This window comes from Archocentrus centrarchus, chromosome 20, assembly GCF_007364275.1.
Source record: "Archocentrus centrarchus isolate MPI-CPG fArcCen1 chromosome 20, fArcCen1, whole genome shotgun sequence".
NCBI classification, from domain to species: Eukaryota; Metazoa; Chordata; class Actinopteri; order Cichliformes; family Cichlidae; genus Archocentrus; species Archocentrus centrarchus.
Window position 1 is genome coordinate 23,138,668 of NC_044365.1, and position 23,113 is coordinate 23,161,780.

General features: G+C 40.3%; 1 protein-coding gene across 1 annotated transcript in view; it reads left to right on the top strand.

Moving 5' to 3' along the window:
* Positions 1–16,398: 16,398 nt before the first annotated feature.
* The window catches only part of cacnb2a (calcium channel, voltage-dependent, beta 2a), a 34,904-nt gene continuing 28,189 nt past the window's right edge, over positions 16,399–23,113 (top strand). The window contains exon 1 of the mRNA XM_030756246.1: positions 16,399–16,698. Coding sequence (XP_030612106.1) covers positions 16,666–16,698 — 33 coding nt within the window. The 5' untranslated portion in view covers positions 16,399–16,665. The remainder of the gene's footprint in view (positions 16,699–23,113) is intronic.

The window sequence follows — 23,113 nt, forward strand, 5'->3', positions numbered from 1 at the left end:
CACGAAAGTGTTTACTGAGGTAACAGAGAAAGTGAGCCACGGGCTATGTTTTCTTTTTCTTTATTCTTCTTTCCTTTTCTACCCACACACGTCTATACAGTCTGAAGGTTTTTGAGTCGCCCCCTGCTGGACATAAATAGCATGGTACATCCATCTTTTACACTGTGTGTGCATAAAAACTACCAATTTTTAGGGCTTCAGCTTTAACAGGGATGTCAGTAGCCCTCAGCTCATATCCATCATCTGCCAGAAGAAGTTGGATAATGTAACATGGAAGGTAGGCACTTGGAAAACTAGACATGCCTTCCAAGAATAACTTGGCCTGTTTCAAAAGAGTGCTGGTTTTGGGCCAAAGGCTGCAAGATCATTTGATGGATTATGTGAAAGTGTCTGGGGAAGGAGGCAAAGTATATGCTTGCAGAGTGGGGACATATTGCATTAAAAAATTGCAGGATATGTCTATATACCACAAATGGGCTGTTAAAAGTACCTTTGTCTGACAGTATAGTCAAGAGAAAAAAGTGACCACATGTCATATGACAGCGAGGCTGCTTTGCAAAGGTATGCGTGCAGGTGTAATTTGAAATTTTGGCCCTTTGTTGTGGCTTGGACACAAAATATAGACAGTGGACACTGACCTAATTATTATTGACAGCTCTGTGAGGCTAAACAGCTGGGCTCTGAGCTACCTGCTAACTTTAGCGTGCTACCAAGTTCACAGAAACATTGCTATTAAGGTGGTGTTTCTCATGCTTAATGTCTTAAGTGAGCATATTAAAACCATCATGTTATCATTTGCTTTTAGCACAAAACAGAAATTGTAAATCAGGCTGATGTGATTGTCATATGTTATTGTCATAAGACATACAGATGTTTGGACATAAACAACAAATTAAATGGTGATGAAAATGAATGATAATTCATCCTTCTGGGACATGAATGTCTGTTGTTCATTGAATAGTCGTTGAGACATTTAAATAAAAACAGAAACATGGACCTCATGGTGGGAGAAGAGGAAACGTCAGGAATCATAAAATTCAGTATCCGTGCTTTTAACATTTCGTCCTGGCTTATTTCAGACTTGTAGATAGGTAGTAAATAAGTGAAAACTTTAGCCTGTTAGGTGCACTAAAGAAACCACACAGAGAATGAGAGAATGCTGGAATATTCTTAGACAACTATAACCTTTTCCCAGAAACAATTGTGTTTCTGTGTGCTTGTGGTGAGTGAGCTGAGCTCCCATGATAAAAGGGTGACCTGGAATTCCCAATTTTCCAGGCATCGGGATGGACGCCCAGAGAAGAGAGCCAAGCCAGCGCAGAGTAAACTGGAGCAGGGTTTCCTTGGCAGCAGTCATGCGTTCTTGTGCTTATCCAAAAAATATGGAAATGTCCGGAAACTGAGCAGCTAATTGGCCACAGAGGCTCTGAGGAATGTCTTGGATTTAGGTGGATTTTTACTGTGTTTACATAATCTATCACGTCACTGCTAGACTGGAAAGTGTGATCTATACAGTATCAGTGGAAGCCTATGTAGAGTGTAGCTCCAGCCCAGAGACACTGATGTCAGTGACACAGTGTACATTGACCCCGTTACGGCTGGCAGTCTGAATTTTAAAACTCTCAGTGGTCTGGAAACAGTGAAGTCATGGGTGGGACATGCATCTCACATCCTAGAAAAAATATACGGCACTCATATGAGGACAATTAATGAGGAATGTCTACAATAAATCATTATCACCATCACAACCTGGTTCAAAAGTGAGAGGGAGGCCAACTATAGTCTTTAAATGATGCCAAATGTTTAATTAGCAAAATGAATAAGCAATACAATAGTGTGGATCAGTCAGCAGGTCAGTACATTTGCAGTATCAATGGTGAATCAGTGAGCATGTGTGAATTTGAAACCTTAAAGTACAAACAAGAAGCTCTGTCAGTCAGCCAGCCAGGGGAAGATGAAGAGCAGGTTCTGCAGGGCTGCTTTATATCCTCCTGTGCTCAGCCCACTCAGGTGTGTTGGATCAGTAAACTGGAGCTGCATTCACACACAACAAAACAAAAACATTAATAAAACATTTTTTTAATGGCATTACACCTATGGCAGCTCATTCCCTGTGTGCACTGCATTTTTAATATGATGGGGTTTGTATACACATCCCTGTCAGTGAAACACATTGATCAGACCAGAAACCAGCAAAGTGTAGCTGCACACCGTTTATAGGTTTGCATGTGCCCCTGGTCAGCTCCGCACATCAGTTTCCTGGAAGAAAAGAAAGCCAGAGCCAACAAGGAAAGGACAACAAAGCATACATGCAGCATGAGACCATCAAACTGCAGAGTGGGTTTGTTTGTCAGCTTGCCTTACTCAAGGCATTGTGATGTGTTAAGAACTTGAGACAAATACTGCATAACTATAAGATCTGTGGTTCTGTCTTGTGAAAAAAGCCACATAAAAAGCTGTGGGGAAAATGCTTAGGCTGTCACCAAAGTCACAATTTATCCTGAGGAAAGCATGAAGACAAATTTCATAGCAATCCCTCCAGTAAGTGCTGAGCATAGAGTGCATATAAAATGTAACATAATATCTCTAGGAAAGAGATCTCATTATTTAAAAAAGGGGGACATTTTACAGGGACAGAGATATAAGATATGGTTTCTGAGAGTCAGAGAAACACTGCTGATTTTGGTTGGTTAATGCTGTCTAACCAACTGAGGTAATAATCAAAAACAAATATACATATATTCTATGTTAAAATCTTTCCCACCAGTACAACATTTGGGTATTTCAATAAAACTGAGGAACTGCAGTATGTCTTTGTTACTGGAGTGTCATTCTTTATCACCTAAATTATACCCGAAGTATTTCTAAAACATCAGGGAAAATAAAGTCTGCCATTCTGCTAATGCCACAGGCATTAGCAGAATGGCACAGGTATATTTTGACTGTGGCTTTGCATCCTGCTGCATGAGATCTGTATGGAGTCTTTTTGGTTAATTTTGCCTTATCCCTCTCTAATATGTCCCAATGGCTGCTTTCAGTGGAAAGCAGCTGCTTTGAGGGCTGAAGCGCAGTCATCAATTTTTTGCAAGACTTGCCATTTCTAGGACACATTTAAGAAGAAATATATCTAATATCTGCTGTAGGCAGAGCTCTGGTAGTTATTTGATTTAAAACACAAGGTTTGGTTTAGGACTCTTTTTAGTTCACTTTGCTATCATACATGCCTTTCTTCCACTAACAGTCCACAGATATTATGAAATCTGCACATCGTGCTGACATAAGAGTGCTAGCAGAGTCGTTTGCTCAGCTCACACCCATTAAATTGGCACCTCTGATAGAAAGGGCACCCAGACCAAACTGAGCATCACTTAAAACAGGAGCAGATGTTCTTTGAGGCCAATTAACAGCAGAGAGATGCAGACAACCTTGTGCACCAGAGGAGGGCTGCTGGCCCATATGGATACTAGAGACAGTTAATTAGATTGGCAGATGTTAAAAATGGACCAGGAGCTGAGTAAAGCAGGAGTTTTCTCTATATGTTTGTAATTTTGTGGTTGGCATTGATTATTTTAATGAGCTGGTCTCACCGGTAGCCAAGATTTTCCACAGTAAAGTAACTAGATAGTACAAATGAAAAAAGATGGCTTCAAATATCATGCAAAGGGTTCGTCTATACAGGTGTTAGAATTAGTCAATTAATTGTTCTGTCAATCAAAGGAAAATTAACTGACATTGTCGTTTGCCAAAGATCCTTCGGCTCCAGCTTCTCAGCAGTTTTTCCTAGCCATAAATAATAGTAGCAGAGAAATAAAGCAAAGGAAAAATGTCTAGAAACCTCTGAAAGCATCTTCCATCAAACTATAACTGAACACATGGCACATCTCAGATATATTTTGAAGAGTTTTAAGAAAAGACTTGCAAAACACTCTTTCCTTATAAAAGCTGCAAGCTGTTTTGGCACCTTTTAAATTCCTTTTCAAACACTAGTTGTTCTGCTTGTTTATGTGCGGTCTGTAGCCTTTTCTGCCACTGCTGATCCAGAGATCCGCCACTGCTCTGTGGCTCAGTTTCACCTTAATGCAGCCACTCAAATCAGCATTTATAGCCTCAGAACTCTTCACTGATCTTTTATTAGTCCGGATCAACTTAAACAAACAGACTGTAAGAAGTGTGGAGAGGAGATGTTGGTGAGCTCTTGCAGAGGAAACTGCAACAAAAGTGAGTTAAGCTGCAAAAGTCAACATAACATTTAGAGGTTTGATCAGAGAGAAGATCAACCGCTGACTGAAAAAAGATCATATAGAGAGGCACAGAGCATTTTCTTAGTGCCTGTGCTATTTATCTCTTAGCAAAGTGGTACCATGACAACAGGTACCAGCTGGGTGAAAAGATGTACCCCAGAGAGGGAGGGAGAGATGGAGGATGCTAGGGAGCGAGGAAAGAGTGTAGAGGAAGGAAAATGACTTTAAGTAGGTGGAAGAAAGGAAGAGAGCAGAGATAAAACAAAAAAGAAAGGAAGATAATAAGTGAAGAGGCACCTACAGCAGATGAAGATGAGGTCAATCACTTTAAGTTTTGCTCTGATGCTCCATCTTATTTACTGTCTGATATCTGTACATGTCAGTGACCTGCCAGTGAGGGCTCTCCTCCAGAGACTCAGTATGTTCATCCTAATACTTCTATAAGCTCACCCTGGGGAGCTGGCCACAAAGATCTGATTGGGCGCATGCTGTGGCTCAGCAGGGCGGGGTTAAACCTGCTGGGATGTTTCATATTCATACTCAGCTCGAATACATAATCAGTCCATCAGGTCACTGCGTGCTGTCAGGAGGAAGAGATTCTTGAGTTTTGCCGGATATTTCGGGACTTTTCTGGTCTTGTAACGGAGCTTGAAAAAAAACTTGAAAACTCTGTGCGTAGTGTTCTCTGATCCCCTGACAGATGCTGGATTCAGTCAGACCAAGCGCTTTGGGCTCACAGGTTCGCAGGGCACATGATGACCAATAGCTGTGCGCAACATGCCCCGGGCCATCACCCCTGATCCAGCATAGACCTCCCCATGCAACAGGGTGCGGTGCTAAAATCTGCTGAGGAGGGGGCTCCTCTTGCTACGTTTTTGGCCTTCCTCTCGTTGCCATGATCAAACAAACCAAGAATAAAAATGTCTCGTGGGTAAGTGAGGTGTGTTCCTGTAGAGTGTGCTCAGCTTCTCTTTAAGTGCTCTGCCGTGTGTTTTTTACTGTGTATTTTGTGGCAAATGCAGAACACCTGAAAGCTATGTAAAATTTTGCATGACTATTGATAAGATTTTCTGGTTTAACAGATTATGTAGAGACTATTACAGTGTGTTTTCATTGATTTTTGATGCTCCTGTACTCAGTGGCTATTCCAAAGAGAGGCTTAGAGATTTAAGTATTATATAACTACAAGCTACTACATACCTACTTTATGAAATCTGGTTATCAGTCTGCCAACTCTGCCTCTGCCAGAAAATATCCCAGATGTTGATGGGTTGAAACAGTAGTTGAAAGCAATTCAAGCTGAAATCTCCATGAATAGTGCATTCTTCTTGTTTTTAATTTAAAAAAAGAAAAAGAGGAGGTAAACTGGTACCTTTTGTTAAGATGTCACAGGGTTTTTTGCTTTTTTTTTTTAACGTGTGTGAGTTTGATATCTGATTCTTTGCCAGTGCAGACGGATCAGGGCAGATTAGAGTGAGAGTGGCTTTGCGAGGATGAAATCAGCTACTTGGGGAAAAGGGGGGTGGGGCAGGGAGGAGGGAGTAGAGGATGGAGTTATGTTTACTACCAAATCCACTTTCTGTCTGTGTGTGGACATTTTTCTCTTTCTCATTCTGCAGACATACGACCTGCCAGACTCTCAGCTCAGCCTCTTTTTTATGCATTTTATGATCTCTCTTGCTGCTGAAGTTATTGTAAGTCAGGTGCAAGTGACACCATAATGGTGTGAGGAGCCTGGGGCTTATTTCTTCTCCTTATACACCATATGTTGTACTCTCCTAAATAAGGCTTCATGTTTTACTCTGTGACTATTTTGCTTTTCTAGCCATTATATCGTACATGTGCACATGTGCATGAATCGAGATGTGCTTATGTGTTTTCCTCCGGAGGGAAACACTGTTCTACTTTCCCTCAACCAACCCATATGGCGAATATGTCATGCTGCTGCTTTCTGCAGCCCTTCTTCACACTGAGTGAACCTGACTTCTTCTGCACAGACAAAGACAGTTGAGTACCTTTTTAAAGCACTTTAACAAAGAATGTTGCAAATGAAAAGTGCTTATCTTTTGATGACCATGTATGTATTTAGTATGTTTCATGGAAGTCAGGCTGCTAGAATTGAATCATTCCTGCATTTAAGTGCATAGTTTAATCTGATAGTGGTAGAAAAGATGAAGGTCAAGGCCAGGCCTTCATATACATATGAGATGGAATTGCATCCATTTCTTTTCAGACCATGATTGTTTTATGTCGGGATAAATTTTTACCCAATGCTGACATCAGATGAAAAGTCAGCAATCTGAGATCATGACAAGAACTTGAAGCTAAGAGATGTTTTCTATAGTTTTTTTTTTCAAAATTACAACATTAACATTCTTGCCCAAATGCTGGATCAACAGACAGAACAGTGCACATTTACCATTTAACTGTCAATAAACCAAGCTTACTTACAGACAGGTTTAGTTTGCTATTTTTTACTCAAAAATTCTTGACCTCCCTTATGCATGTGCAGCACCTCTGCAGTGCGCTGATCACAAGTTTCTCCTTGTCTATCCAATAAGCCTAATGACTTTGAGGTCCACATTCATAATCACAGGGGTGGGCAGTGTCAGGCGGATTAGGACTCCAGATGGTGCTGTTACTGCCTGACTGTCTGTCTGGCAACGAATGTACAGCTGCAGGAGGTCACATGTTTTTACTATGGCGGTCAGCTCTGCCTCTGCAGCCCAGACACGCAGCATCACACACTCCACAGTGGCGCTAAGGCTGACTGTCACCTCTAACGGCCGATACAGTGTTTCTGGGGTTTTAAGGTATGCATGTGTGTGCAGTTGGTGTGTTTCAGTCTGCCTTTTACAGCACTGCAAAATTAAGTGGACCATGCAACAGTTGTCACACTATCAAATTAAAGCTTAATGCACGGCCTCCTAAAGAAAAACGCTTCAGAGCTAACCATGAAACCACACTATATTGTGCGTGTCTGTCCACTCATGCCCATGTCACTGTGTGGGTGTGATCTGCCTCAGAGAGACTCTCCAGCCAGCTTCATTCCACATGAGACATGACACTTGCTGTTGGAAGAGCTCTCGAGTGTATACATCTCATTTCCTCTCCTCTAGATATCACCTCAGCGGTGACACCGGTTGTATTTAAGAGCAACTTCCCAGGAAGCACAGCAGTCAGTGTTATCCTTTTTGACTGAAGCAGAGAGGTTGGCTTTTTTTTTCATGCCAGGCGTCATCTGCTTGCACCCCTGGGTCATGGTACTCTGAACAAAAACCAGGGGATTTGCATAATTCATTACAGTCGCTGTGGAGCGGAGAGGCGACACAGGTGTCCCGGGCATTGTGGGAGAACGAGCATGTCTAAGAAGCCAAAGGTAAAAAAAAAAAAAAGAAAAATTACACACAACCTGTTCTTGTTTCTGTGTAATCAGCAGCTTACTTCTCTCTCCAGAGCTTGTACTATTAGTTGTAGCAGTGGATTGTTTCTCAAAGCTTTCTTTTTTTTTCTTTTTGTATTGCTAGTGCTGTTTGTAGAGTGTTTGCTTGCATCCAGGTTTGTTTGTGATGACCTCGAGAGTCTCCTATACTGTATATCCCATCTGTGAGGTCTGCTAACATGGGCCTATACTGCCAGAATTGCATATAATATACATTAAATGCAGCTTAGTCTTTAATCATGGATTGTTGCGGGACAGTGTCTTGTATAAAGCCAACGATGCTCAGAAAGCTTTGCTGCAGGTGAAAGACAAGCTGCAGGGTCATCTTTCTCTTCATATGTGCAGATAACTCAAGCAGGACCAATGAAAGAGTCATGCAGCTAAATATTTTGTGGCAGATGCAGACATAGTGCAGGATCATTTACTCTGTTATTTTACACAGCATACAGCAGTGTCTCCAAACCTTTTGACTTGTGATTCCTCTTAATTTCCCATCTGCTTGTAACAGATTTCTTTTTTGTTTTGCTTGTTTTAGTTCAAGAGTTTTTAGAAACAGTAAAGGAAGGTGTGCTACGCTGTTGGATTACATGATTTCTTTTTTCTTTTATCTGTTTATATCATTGTAAAATGACTAAGTGAATGTCTCTGAGAAACTTTAGTTTAAACAAAACTAAATGAAAATGGTCACCACATAGCCGATACCACATTTGTTATAAAGGTGATGTACTTAAGCATGCATGAGTGGGAAATCACTCATAAAAACATTGCAAGAAGCAAAAACAATAGAGGGAAGTCTGTCAAATTAAACAGCAAAATGTTTTATTTTCTGCTCTGGTAATCATCTATGGACCTTATTGATTTATAGTAGGGTAGTGACTCATGTAGTCTTCCCCTTTTCCACATTGACTCAAGCTACCAGATCTTCACAGCTTCTAACCATGTTTCATGTCATTTCTTCTACTCTAAATCCTGGATTGGTTGAAAGGCCAAAGCAGATTTAAATCTCCTTACCGAGAGAAGCAATCATTACAAAGTGAGTCAGGGGATCAAGGGGACACGAGCAATAACCCCTGTGGGTGTTATTGTGTGGAAGGTGGATTGTCATCTCCCTATAGTAAGGATGCACACATTGGATGACAAAGGGGATGATCGCCTCACATGAAACTACTCATAGAGTTTGACTGTGCTCAAGGCAGAGGTATCTCAGCAATGCGTGCACATAAAGGAAGAAAATATGCACAAATAGATGAGACTACACTGTACACTTGTGCTGTGTGAGAGAAAACTGAATTCATCATGGTGTGCTCAAACACATGGGTCTGAAGGGGGAACTCTTTGTATACTCTTGAATTTTCCCTCAGCTCTGTGGAGCTTTTTAGTGTCTTTGAGCTCTTTTTGATTCATAGTGTGAGATCGTGCTTTTTCCAGTTGTTCAGAGGGGAGGAAACTGCCAGAAACTAACGACAGACAGTGTTAATGACTAGAGATTTTTCTTCCAACTAATTTACTAGTCATTTAAAAAAGGCAAGTCAGCTAGTCTCAAAGGCAGAAAACGTTCAGAAAACATTCACCAGTGATCGCACTCTAATGGATAAAATTAACCACTGGCCAAACAAATATTTTGTGTGTATTTTAGGAACTATATGAAACCATTAATCACATTCCACATTAATCAAATAACATTTTAATTGTTGCTGCACATAGTGGCGTGTATAAACTTGCAAAAACAGATTTGTTTGCAGAGTTTAGTTAACCTTAGCAGTGCTGGCAGCAGTAGCCTTGGTTTCTTCCAGGCTAATGTCCACACCCCGGTGCAGAATGTGGTTACACCTTCATTTGCTTGGTTTTGCCAGACAACATTAATTTACTTTCCCTCTCACATGTTTACAACTTCCCCACACAGAGAGAAGGACTGGGGGACGCAGCCATCTGTCAGGGGTGCAGCACTGGTTAGTGGCAGGTGGCATTGTAACACCTTTTGAACAGTAACTGCCATTGTTCGTCAATAAAATAAGAATTCCACATTTACCCAACTTGCATTTCCAGTGCCAACTAGCAAGGCCAGCAATGTTTAAACATCTAATTGTGCACATTCCTATTCATGACTAGCTGATGTGCTGAGATAAAAGACATTTAATCTTAAAGCGCTTTATTAAACACATTGTGTAGACCGAAAAACAGCTTCAAATGAATGATTGTTTTCCTTCATCTCTGGTGAATATATACAAATATCTAACAACTCTATGCCAGGGTTGTCCCTACTTTTTGTTTCAAGTGTGTCTCCATATGGCCAAACACTTAAGGTTATTAAAAAAATGAATATAAGTCAGTGCAGTGTCTTAAGTGAGCTTGTATATGAACTGAATTACCAGCTATCATGCCATACATTTAACTGATTAAAAACGACTGTTCCCAGGCTCTGTGCCAGAACCATTTGGAGTGATGCAAGTGTTTCTCTCCCTTTGTCCATCTGGTGCCATCAGTGGATCATACAACTACTACATTCAATACTTGCAAAGGCATGTTTGCATACACAGTGTGAGTGCATCACCCTCTGCTTGTGTTTTCCTGACCTATGCGTGACTCTATTGGTCACAACGCTACCAATTTGATGGCTGAAGAGTTTTTCCTGTGACTCCATGTGGAACAACCGATGTGTTGATGTGTTCAGCGAGCGTGAAGTGAGTCAGTTTAGCACCACACACTGCACTGCAGCTGCCAAACGCCGTACATTGTTGTGGAGTACAGTTATACATGCCAGCGCTTCAGACTTCATCAAGTGTTTGCTTCCTTTAGATGATCACAAACTCTGAGCTCATGATCTTCATTCCCTTTGGAGTGCTTGACAAGCTTCCTTTGTCTCCACAGACTAAACACATCTTGGGAAGGGTAAGCTTGAGTCAACTTTTCAGTCGAGGCACCGGGATTTCTTTGCTTCAGATGTAAATTTCCTGTTCTATTTTCCGATTGACAGGATTATTTTATTTTAAGAGCAGATGAAAAGTGTATTCTCATTCATGGTGTGGGCACAGGTTCAGTATTATTCTTAGGTTTGGTACACATGCTAGTGGGATGCCCTCTGGTGATGTGGGGGAAGCAGCAGTCAAACTCTCAAGATGCTCCGAGAGGCAACAGGAAGCAGAACAGCTGTGGCTTCTAGCTCTCTTTCTCCTCCATCTCTTTCTTACTCCATGATTTCTCCCTGTATGTCTGTCTCGTTTCCCCTCCTTTTCTTTTTCTCACCATCTGTAATTAGAGATGGTCCCGGGGCTCAAGTGGCCCTGCATGTACTGTAGCTAGGTAACCTCAGTCAGATGTTGGCTGCCCGCCCTGGGGGTTTCATTAGTTGTGAATCATTGTCACACCAGGCCCAGGATGGATTCTCTAGCCTGATCTGGAAAATTAGCATCAAGATACAATTCCACTTTTTAACTATGTTTGCTCATTTTGTTCTGGTGTAAACAGTAAGTTTTGTTATAAAACTGATTCAGTGCTTTACATTTTCTCAAAAACCTGTCTTTCATTTTATTAAAATAAGCAAATCTATGTCATAATAGAATACATTTGTAAACATGTTCAGCCACCTTCATATCAAATGTTATTCTAGAAGATTTATCTTGTATCCCTACAATAAATGTAAAGCTACAGCCAGTACAAATGATCTATGCTCGATTTATGTCCAAAGATAACAAAATTCACCAACCAGCATTTCTGTAGTTTAGTAATTAATGTGAAGTTGCAACGTGGTATATGGTACTTTAATAAACACATCCCTGTGATTGTTTTGGTCACTAGCAGATTACCATGGTTGCCCATAGTTTGCATGGAAAATGTCAGCTTGTCTGCAAACACTTGCCAACTGCTCTCCGAGCAGGAGAAAAACTATGAAAAGTGTGATACAAACAAAAGACAACTTGCAGCTTTTGAAATGTGTTGGCTGTAGAGGTGAACTACAACAAACTATGGGCAACCACAGCAGTCTGCAAGCAACCAAAGGAGGCTTTGAGAGTAATTTCACATAGCAACAGCTAGCAACCACTCTCCAACGTCTCTAGCAACCGGAGGTTGCCAGATGGTCGCAACCAGTCTCTAGGCCTGCGTAACTGAAGCTTAAGCTAACCCTCCTCTGATTGTTTTGATTTCTGTCTAATACAATAGCTAAAAAATAAGTTTATAACTTATTACGAATTTATGGCTTTAAGTGAATATACCTGATCAAAGATAGACAAAGAGCATATAGTGGGAGTTTTAACTATAGGGACATTACTGTAGGTCCACAAATGTAAGGAATTTGGATCCAAAACTCTATAAAGCTTTAAAATTCAAACATTTGACTACCTTTGAATTTATGTGATAACAGTTGATTGTTTCAAGAAGTTTTGATCCCAAACAGTTACAGGATCATCTGAACACATTAAATATGTTCTTGTGAAAGTAGGGTAAGATAATCTGTTTAAATTAAATGGTAGAACGGTAGATTTATACAGGGTTTTTTTTTCTTTTTTTCTTTTTTTTTTTGTAGACAAAATCAAAGATTCATTTAGCAGCTCTTGAAAGCCTCTTGGAGACTTTCATTTGTATAATGGCATTCTTGGCAAGGCAGTCCCCCTTTGGAGGGGCCTGTCTGACATTTCCTCAGTGATCTAATTGTAGTGTATTTTAGCCCATTAGTGGTCTATTTAAGTTTGCTAAACATCATTTGTATGCCTTGTTATGATAGCACTTTTGACAGAAAACAAAACACTGTTCATGTTGTTAGTGATTGTCTTCATCTCTGGCGATATGGCTCAGTCAAAATTAATCAATTATCATCAGTATCTGCTATTGCTTTGTCTCCTGTTTATGATGTCTTCAGTGTTATGATGTCGTATTGATATAAGGCGGATTAACTCATGATCCCAAGTGCTTCATCACTCGCAAATGCGTGCAGCAGTGCTGAGAGTTTTTGTTTTGGGTTGTTTACTTTCATGGAGAGTGGTGGCCAATGTGGAGTCACACTAGCATGAAAACTGACACCTGTGTCCACTTCTGGTTTGACGGTCTGGTTCCTCGAGAGACTGTCCTGTTACTGAGTGTACACAAGTGTGATCCCTGCAATGAACTGCAAAACTTAATCTCCATCTGCTCTCATCCTGTGAAGATGCTTCGAGCTGAGGGTGGACTGATCTAAAATTAGTGAGATGTAAAGATCACACTTAGTAATGAATTATGTATAATCACTAAGCTACAATAAAATTTTCTAATAGCTTCCTAGAAAACATTTCAAGAAACTACATCCCATGATTTTCACTGTAGTGGGTATATAGTATATTTGGTCTACCAGATTTAAATGATTAAATGATCTCACCACAGTGTTTAGCCTTCAAGATTTTTGACGGCTTTGTCTGCTGTCATTGTTCACTAATTGCAAGTCCCCATCACCTTCAGATGCCAGTGTCATTGGGTAGTTCTCTGCCATCTGTGCGTGCATGCGTGCGTGCGTGTGTGCGTGCGTACATGTGTGTGAGACACACCTGACTAAGGCACTATATACTTTATAGTAAGTTCAGAACATTTATTACTTTTTTAGGTGATTTTTACATTTAAAAACAAACCTAATCTTTCTGAATACAAATTATTTTTAAATTATTTTGCTCAGCCTTTTATGAACATTTTTTGCATTTCTGCGATAGTCTAAAGGCCCACCCAGGCACATTGAAAGGAAATACACATCAGATGGCACATTTTAAAGAAAACATACTCAAATTAGATGTCTTTTTTTTTTTTATTATTATCCTCCAGGCTTAATTTTAAATCACCACACTCTGTAAAAGTGCAGCACAGAGTCAGATAAGCCAAAATAAATGGTTTAGAGGAATATTAATATGTATGACAAATCAGTCATAAATTCCTTATGTACGCTGCTATTTAAGTGTCTTAAAATGTTAAAGCAGGCAGTTTCATCAAATCAGGTCAGCCTCCACAAGGTGACTCTTTTGTAACTATGGAAGGAAACAGCTGTTGGCATTGTCTTTTTTTTTTTTTTTCAAAGTGAAACACATTGGGATGTTATATTGATTCCCACCCATGGTCCAATTACTGTATGCTGGTTTTGTAAGCTATCCTTGTTGGCCTTTATGTGCTTGTCAGCATGAGGGGCTGCTGACGTCATTATGTGCATATATACTGATCAATAAGCCAAAGGCAGTGCTGGCGCTCATTTCTCTGGCAGAAGTAGAAGAGATTGATCTGTCAAATGCCATTCGGAGAACACATTCAAGGGGAACTGATAATCATAGTGATGAATGTTGGCAGTGAAGAATGATATTATATTGTGCTATATTTACTTTACAGCAAAATAAAGCAACTAATCTGAACTATAACTTTCTTAATTTGACATCCATTACACATTTAAATAAACTTCACTGACCTAAGCATAAAATCTTGGCAGGGGTAGCTGGAGCCACGTAGATTGATAAACATGCTGTCATTTTTCTGCATTATTTTAATTTAGTAAGACCTTAAAAAATCTCTGTTTGTTTTGAATTTACAAAATATGCCCTCATCATTTTGAATTTTTGGCAGTGTATGTGGCAGATTTTACATGCAGAACTCTTTTTTAGTGTATGTTCAGACACCAGATCACACATTCTGATCAAATGTCATCACGCTCAGCATGTTGAGGTTTTTGCCTCTAGCATTCAACTTAATTAGTCTGCCTTTCACCTTCTCACCTTGACCTCATGTTGCCACTACAGGGTTTTGGTTAGACCTGATAATATGACACATTAATGTGAAAAAGTTTGAGCTAATTTAGATTCTTATCTGTCACACAGTACCACCAGGAAGGCATCTGGTCTCTTCCTAATTCATCCTGCATGATACAGGATACAGCACAACCATCGAGGAACATTATAAATGACAAGAAGAATAAGAAGTCCTACAACAGTGCAAAATATGGGCCAAAGCCTTAAAGGTTGTATACAAATGAAGCAAAGAAGCATCAGAGATCAAAGGAAAAAAATCAAAACCAGCGCTCAATATTGAGTTCATATTTCCAGATGAATGAAGCCTACATGCAAGCCATCCTGTGTTTGATGGCTTTGTACTTAAATTTGGCTCAACAGCAGTGCCGACCCATGTTCTTCACATTGAATGAAGGCATTTCCAAAAAAAAACCCCAAAACAAAAACGCAAACCAACATAAATAAATGTTTTATTTTACATATAAGCTTTTTTTTCTGCAAAGATATATTCAGATGTAATCCCCTTCTAATCACAAACATTTCAATGTAACTGTAATTTCATTTTCTTTGAAGCTGCAACAATTATTTTTTTTTAATTCTTTTACTCTAATTTTGTAACTAAAGACATCTGTTCAGTGAGGCAACCCAGAGTCATTGCGATAACAGTATGCAAACCAATCATGCTCATATGCTTAGTCACCCCCCCACCCCCACCCCCCCAACACCCATTAGCCCATTTTGAGCCAGGGAAAAAGATGATACATACTATTTCATAAAGAATGACAGAATATAAAGAGTCTGGTCACATTTTTAAAATGATTTTATTCTGCACAACAGTAGAGTTCCAATAAAAGCACCGGGGCTTAAAACCATTGTTATAGTAGCATGAGGATGACTATACCACGGTGTGTCACGTGCCAGGCAAACGCCCTGAATGATAATCCTCAGAAAGGAGTTAACCCTGATCAAACACAATATACACAATATAATCTAGGATTTAGGCTAGGCTGCCCAAATAAACATTTTCTCCCTACCAAAAAGAAAAAAAAACACAAATCTGGGTTTTACCAGAATGTCAAATGAAGCTCAGAGCTTGTATAATCATCCAGGTTGGACATTAAATGACACAACTGTTTACTCACTTGCTCTGTGCTTTTCAGTTTGTATTTTTCCACTAAATTTACTGCATTCCCCTGTTGTTGCTCCCATTTTATAACCAGAAAATTAAGATTAGTTTAGGGTTTATTTTGCAAACTAATGACTAAGCTTTTAAGTCATGTTTTGACTCATGTTTTACCACTGTTAGATTACTGAACATCTCAGCTCTGATGTAACAGCACTATGATTACAAAGCACACATCGCAGCTTCGTCACTGCTCTGTTCATAAAGAGATGGATCTTCTGTGAGTTTCTTTAAAGTAACCGCTACAGTTTTAGATGCACACCAGCTGCAATTCTGCACTTAACCAGTTTTTACATGGCTTTAATGTTAGAGATGTAAGAGTTGTGAAAAATTTTTCTTACTTTTATCTTAAAGTTGAAGACAAGCATGTGCCATTAAAAGACCAAATGAAAAGTGTGAACAGCTTTTTCCCGTTCATGAAAGCAAATATAGCATTTTGTCGTGAAGGTAATCACTTCCTGACATTTTCTAAGCAACATGTGTTCAGACTATACAGTGAGTTCAAGTCCTTTAAGTCTTTGTCTCTGCCGAGTGTAACCTCTTGAAGCCAAAGTGGAACACATGTAAACTTCCCAGATCACACGCTCACTCACAGACATAAAAAGCTTCTGCAGCTGCTTTTGGTGCTTTCTGGAATTTTCAGGCCGGCCCTTTCAGCCGGAGATCTTACTTCCTAACTAGCTGTGTGTGTGTGTATGTGTGTGTGTGTGTGTGTGTGTGTGTGTGTGTGTGTGGGAGGGGAGAGGGGCACGGGGGCTTGTTTTTGGGGCTGGAGGACGGCCGCAGTGCTCCAAAGGAGTGCTCTCACGGCGTGGGAACGACGCTTGTCTTTTCTCTGCCTCTCAGGGACTAAAGTAGGCCAAAGAAGGGCTGAGGGGAGCCAGCTTTCTCCTCCAGATCCAACTTTCTCTGCTCAGGCTACAGAAGCAAAGCTTTGGAGCCGGGACAAGGGGATTTGTAGGAGTGAAGCAATCAGGCTGGTAGGAGTTCCTGTGCTGCGTGAGAAGATGGGCAGCAGCTGAGGAGATTTTCTCCCAGCCCGGTTGAACAGCAATAGGAGTCAACTGGGCAGAAATGTATCACTCTGGCAGTGAGGAGTCAGATCTGGTAAGTTTGTATAAACATGCTTTCTGCTGTGTCCTTTTCTGTGCCTAACTCCTCTTTACGTTGAACAAAGAGGGAGGGCTTGCTGGAGAATGGAGGTTATCAATGTGATATTTAAAGGGATATGATCACACACGACTCATATTTTACTCCACTGGTGCTTTAACAGAAAGTTGGTGAGAATCTTTCTTAAGTTGCACATGCTAACTCTCATGCAGAGAGCTCTTTTAAGACAAAGAGACTCATGTGAGGAACCAGTGTGATTTTGCGAGCACCGCTGCACAACCACTGCTAGCCTGTAGTGAGGAAATGAGAGGGTGTTTAACAAATAGGGAGAGGGAAAGAAAGTCAACAGCCAGGAAAAGTAAGTTTTTCATATACAGAGACCGGTAGAGAGCACATAACAAGGCTCAGCCTTAAAGTTTTGTCTCAAAAAGAAGCTCTCTGTAGTTTTTTTTTTTTTTTGTATAAACCTTTGTATAAACTTTAAAGAATTTAAGCACAGTGAGTATAAATCAGTAAATGTCATATCCATGGAACTTTATAGTTAGTATTTCAAATATTTCCTGTTCTGGTTGAGTGTGCTTCGTGTCTGTGGGTGAATGAATGATTGTGAAAACCTTTAAATATTTTCCTTTGACAGTAATTGTCATCACTATTTATGACTAATCAGAAATAAAATGCTGGTTTAATGGCACACATCCTAACAAACAGGATTCAGACCTCAGGAACTTTATTTCAAGTTCTGGTGAAGATGCCAAATTCATCAACAGCACCTAATGTAATAGGTTGAATTTTAAAGAAAATCCTTCCATTTGATGTAATACTTAAAGCAGAAAGGTTTGATGTCCAGTTTGAATATTTCACACAATCTAAACATCATTCCATTTTAAAGTTGGAACATGTTCTATAGATTATATTTTGCATGGATGATACTGTGAGCATTGCAACAACATGCAGAAAACTGAGGGGATTTTATTTTTGTTATTAATTATTAAGTGTGCCATACCAGACTAATTAAAGCAAATAAATCATAGCTGCAACATTAAAATCACTGTCAAGTCAGCTCTGCTCTTCTGAGGCACTGATACAGGACCTGTGGGGGTGTCTTGTAGTGTGTGGCACTAGGACATCTAGTATGTAGTCCTTTGGGGCTTGTAGCCAGTGGGGTGGGTACGATTTGGATCAGGATTGTTCTAGCACATTCATGGATGCTCACTCAGGTCGGGATCTGAAGAAGTTTGACTCCAGTGTCAGCATGTTGAGCTTTTGGTCATCTTCCTTGAGCAGTTTTTGTGGTGTGGCATCCTGGAAGGAACATGTTCCCATCCATATGCATTCCAGGACCAACGCTTTCCCAGCAGAGCGTTGCAGCAACTTTAATGATGTGGCTGACGGGTGTTTATTATTCATCTTTACACTGTACATGTGTTTGTTGGGTGCATGTTCTGACTTTGTAGATGATTTGTATTTTTATGGCTATATCATAAACTACCTGATTAGCAAGTTGGTTGTCTTCATTTAGGTCTTGGTTACTCACACACATACACAACTCTGTGAAGCATTTGCTTGATTACGTGGTGTTTGTTCATGAGTTGTGGCATAAACTGCCCTTGTGACTGACTGAACCCACTCTCTACAACTGCCTCGACTGGACTCGGCTCATCAAGCAACACCTTCTTTATCTTTTCCAAGTGTGTAAGTGTTACTGTGTGATTTTCTGTATGCCACTGAGAGCTGTGGATAGGTGAGTTTACAGGCCTGATTATGAAGAGCTGCTTGGAAGATAAGAGGGTTAGGACATGTGAATTTGAAGGACAAAGTACAACACTGTGTTTAACGTGTAAAGGTAAATATTGTAAAATAACAATTAGCCAGCTGTTCCAGTGCACACCAACTTTAATGAAAAACTGTATACAGAGTCAAGGTTTAGATATGATAAATTAGACCTTTAGCTTTTCACTAATCCTGTGTGTCCTTTGTGGGCTTTTTTTCCTCAGAAAATTAGAACATATAGCAGGCTATAGTATCCCATTTTTAAGGGAGTTTTTTGTTGTATTTAGCGCAGAAATAGTTGGGAAATCCCAATTTATTCCCAACAGTTCAGTTTTTCAGAATTTGGTCCAGAGTACATTTGTCAGTGCGCAGCATAAAATAAATGAGGCTGAACTATTTTACTTGTGCACAGTCTCAGTTGTAGTATGGTTTGTTTTACACCACTGAAGATGGTTAGTAGCTCTTTCTACTCTCTGAGCCAGTTCCCATCAATCGTCTGTCTGCTTTCTACACCAGGAAGCTGCCAGAATATTGATGACGCAAGTACAAAATAGCAGTACAGAGCAGCCACCAGTCCTTTTTCACTGTATCCCCTTTATTAGATATTTCATACAGTGAAGTGTGAAGCAGGAGGAATAAACTAGATCTTGCTGTGAGGGGATTCACTGCTAATGAGAGCAATGCCTCTCAAAGGACTTTTGCTGCTGGTTGCAGGTAAAAATTTACTGGAGGAAAAGGATTAGCACATAATCTGCAGTTTAAGGGGACCCGTTACTTTGCATTTGCCTTGCTGTAGTGTTACAGGAATGGTGGAGCAGAATTGGAGCAAACATCCCAACAGTAATTGTTCATTTGTAAGTCATGTAGTCATAACAGCTGAGCAAAGAACAGCACCTAATAAGGATGAATGAGTATATGTTTATGGGGAGCCGTTGGCCTGTTATCAGACAGAAATGTCTAGTCGTTATACTCCACTTCCATCTTGAGTCTGACACTGTCTACTCTGACCAGGTGGGCATTTTTCTCCAACCAGTCTAGAGACTCTTGAATTTAAGATCAGTCTAGCCAAGTAGTGCTTTAGGTCAGTGTGTTTGCTCTTAAAGTTGTACTGCAGTTTGTTAGAAATCGTATCTGCTTTGGCTTTGATTTATTTGTAGTGTCTGATTGTTTTATTTGTATGACTGTGATTATAATTCCAACAATTTCTGCTGTTGTTCTTTAATTTCACTGAGGCTTTTCACCTGGTTTCTATAAATTATGCTGTGTATTCATAAAAATAATTTTTAAAATGCTGACATCCAGAGTTTGCTGGGTTTCTAAGAGAAGTAAAAACATTTGGCATTTACTAACCAAAAGCAAGGTGCCCAAACCTTTCTAATGCTGACCGTTTAAAATATCTGTTTTGTTGGTTTTTATTTGATGGTGTTAATCTCACCCATTGTGCTGAGTCTTCCTTCTAACATTCATTGAGACCAGTGGTTTTTTCTTTTGTTTTCTTTTTAAAATCAAAAATAGCTGTTTCATATCACAAGTCTGTAACAAGCAAAGAGAACTGTTCTAATAGTACAAATACTCAAATAATAAAGTCATTTGAGAAGGTATAGCTACAGGAGGAGGTAGAGCAGGTTACCTATTAATCAGAAGGTTGGTGGTTCGATCCCTGGCTTCTCCAAAAGTATCTTTGGGCAAGATACTGAACCCCAAGCTGCTCTCCAATGTGTGCATTGTTGTGTCAATTTTAGATAGAAAGTAACCCAGCCAGCTGCAGCAGATGGCTGCCCTTCACTGACCCTGCTTCAGTCTGAGGTCTCTATTAAAAGGAAGAGACCTCAGACCTCCTCACTGTGGCCAAGGGCTTGCTCATAGGAATCATCATATTTATGGTGTTCCCTATCTAATATTGTAGGTCTTTTAACTTAAAAAAATTACCTATAAATGAATGTTCTTGTAAGCTGAAGCTATAGAGTAAACTGCTATAAACTCTTGTCTTGTTTTCAAGTAACTAATCATTAAACATAATCAGGAATCATTTGGAATGTGCTTGAATTAAAAATGCATGTTGATTCTTACGACTTTATAGTTATCTTCTTCAACAGCTTTTGATATTATGACAGTCAAATAAAAGTTTCCCTTTTTTATCATTTCCTTTCCATACTGTAAATTTTGTCAATATTTTGTTCTTACTTTACGTGAGCAGTAATGAAAGTTTGGCCTGTAAATACAGGCATCACTGCTTTCAAGGCTTCCTGCCATGCAAGTTTCTAACTAGCCTTTAATCATGGTGCACTCTGGGATCCTGTCATGTAATCGACAGCCAGTGGGTCCATCACCTCGATGGGATGATGCACTTATCTAATGCACTGGCACATGGAATGCTGGGTAAACACTTTTTTCAGAGGCCTGTCAGTGTCACCTTGACGTCCATGCAGCCAATCCCTCTTTTGCCACGCCAGAGAGCTCATTACTCCTCCCCCATTTCTATCTCTCTCCTTATTTCTTTGATGCACACTTTTCTGTTAAAATGTAACAGCAGCCTGTTTGTTTAACTTTCTTGCTCACTTTCTATTCATTCCGGTCTTCTGCATTAAAAAATTAGTAACCATTCCTTGTAGCGGTCACACATCTCTCACACTTGGCTGTCATGTCTGCTCCCATTGTCTCCGTTTGATGAAGGAGACGCTGTTTGCGGAACGATGATTTAATTGACTTTGTGTAGTGGCTTTGAGTGAAGTGGCAGTGATGGACAGATGGCTGGGAAAAGAAGCTTTGGTTCCAGCCAAGAATGAGTCATGCCAAGCCTGAAACTGCTAGCACACTCGCTCAGCCCATTGTCAGCCCGCTGCAGTCAACTACAGTCCGTCTGCCAGAGCTGTAGATGGCTTGGCTCATGCAGGAATCTTCATTCTTCAGCAGGATGTGAGGTACAGTATGGTATACTGACCACAGTACCTCAGTTTTAAGATGATTTTTGCTTTTTAGGACCAGCAACGTTTGCTCTCTCATAATTCCTAAATACCCACTCGCCCACTGCTTTTTAACAGAGCTGTGATTCCCAGTCTGCTGGGTGAGCCCAAATAGAGTACTTCCCCTTATGGATCAGAGTGACATCATAGTGCTGTTAGATTATTATTATTATTAGCGTCCTGTGTGTGGTGACACAGTGCTTTCAGTACCAGAGGTCAGACGTGTCAGGCAGCCAGAGGCTTGTTCTGTCGCTGTGAGTTTCCATCAGAGCGCAGCCTTCACAACTCCACCAGCCTTCTCTCCGGGCTCCACAGCTCCACGTTCAGAGCATCTGTGCCCTGCCCTTAGAGCTCTGCAGGCCAGTGTCAACCCACCGGAACGAAACATATGTCACCCTTGCATGATTTAATAGTGCTATGGATGGATCTACTTAAATGCTGCATTTAAGAACATAACATGTTATAAAGGTTTTCATGAACCCTTTTCTTTTAAGTCAAATTTTGATTGTCCAGTGGCTTTTCTTTTGTCCACTATTTCCATCCATCTGGTTTCAAAATATGATCTGCCTCATTAGGATAATTGGCCTTAACAGTATAAAATGACATTATTCAACCCCCCCCCCCCCCCCCCCCCCCCCCCCCCCCCCCCCCCCCCCCCCCCCCCCCCCCAGCCTAAGGTGTGTCACGAAATCCCTGCATTGTATTGGAAAGACCTCAAGTAAATGGATTCCTGTCATTTATTGCTCATGATAAGCACCAGTGATTAGCATGTCACCCTTTGATCTACAGTCACTGCTCCTCAGGGAGTCATTGCCGGTCACAAGCCAGCAAGCCTGTTTAAACCGCTGGTCCCACGGTTTGACCCCTGACTCAGATGACCTCACACAACCCCGTGACAGGTCACACTGACACACATCATGTGTCAACAGTGCAAGAAAAAAAGGGGGAACCATTCTGAATAATCCTTCTGCAGGGTTTAACTTCAGCTACTCCTATATGAGGATGGGAAATTTTTAATTAACGCTTTAATTATTCTCATCTGTCCTTTGTGGCTTTGCAATGCTCCACTCACATGTAATGAATCAGCACTGATCTGACAGGAGAGGATTTAGAGCAGCTTTCACCTCACAATCCCTGCTGCTGAGACCAGAGTGAAGAGGACATGATTAAAAAAGATACAGTATATTTATCGTATTTCCACACAATGTGTACAATGCAATGTTAATTATTCATAACATTTTTTCCTATATAATGTCCAAGGTGGGCAGCTGTTAAATCCACAGATATTGACCTTTATGTATATGCCAGGGAGTGTGTACAAAACCACTAACCTCAAAGGAGAGGTTATACAAAGAAAAACATGCTGCATTTGTGTTTCATTAATGTTGATAACACTGCTTTCTTTTATTTTTTGTTTTTGTAGAATCACAGGAAATAATATGAAAATCGATACGTTCAACATGATTATCTACAAGCCTTTTCCTTAATTAATTTCTTACATAAAAAGCCAAGTGGTTCAAAGGCAAAGCTTCTTTTAGGGACTCCCTGAGCAGCTGACCTTGACGTGACAATGATGCGGAAAATACCCACAATTAAAAAGCTGATAGCAACAAATTTCTGGCATTTTTGCTTTGAACTGGAAATGATGAATTTAATCCCAGAGCAGTTTATTTTCTGTC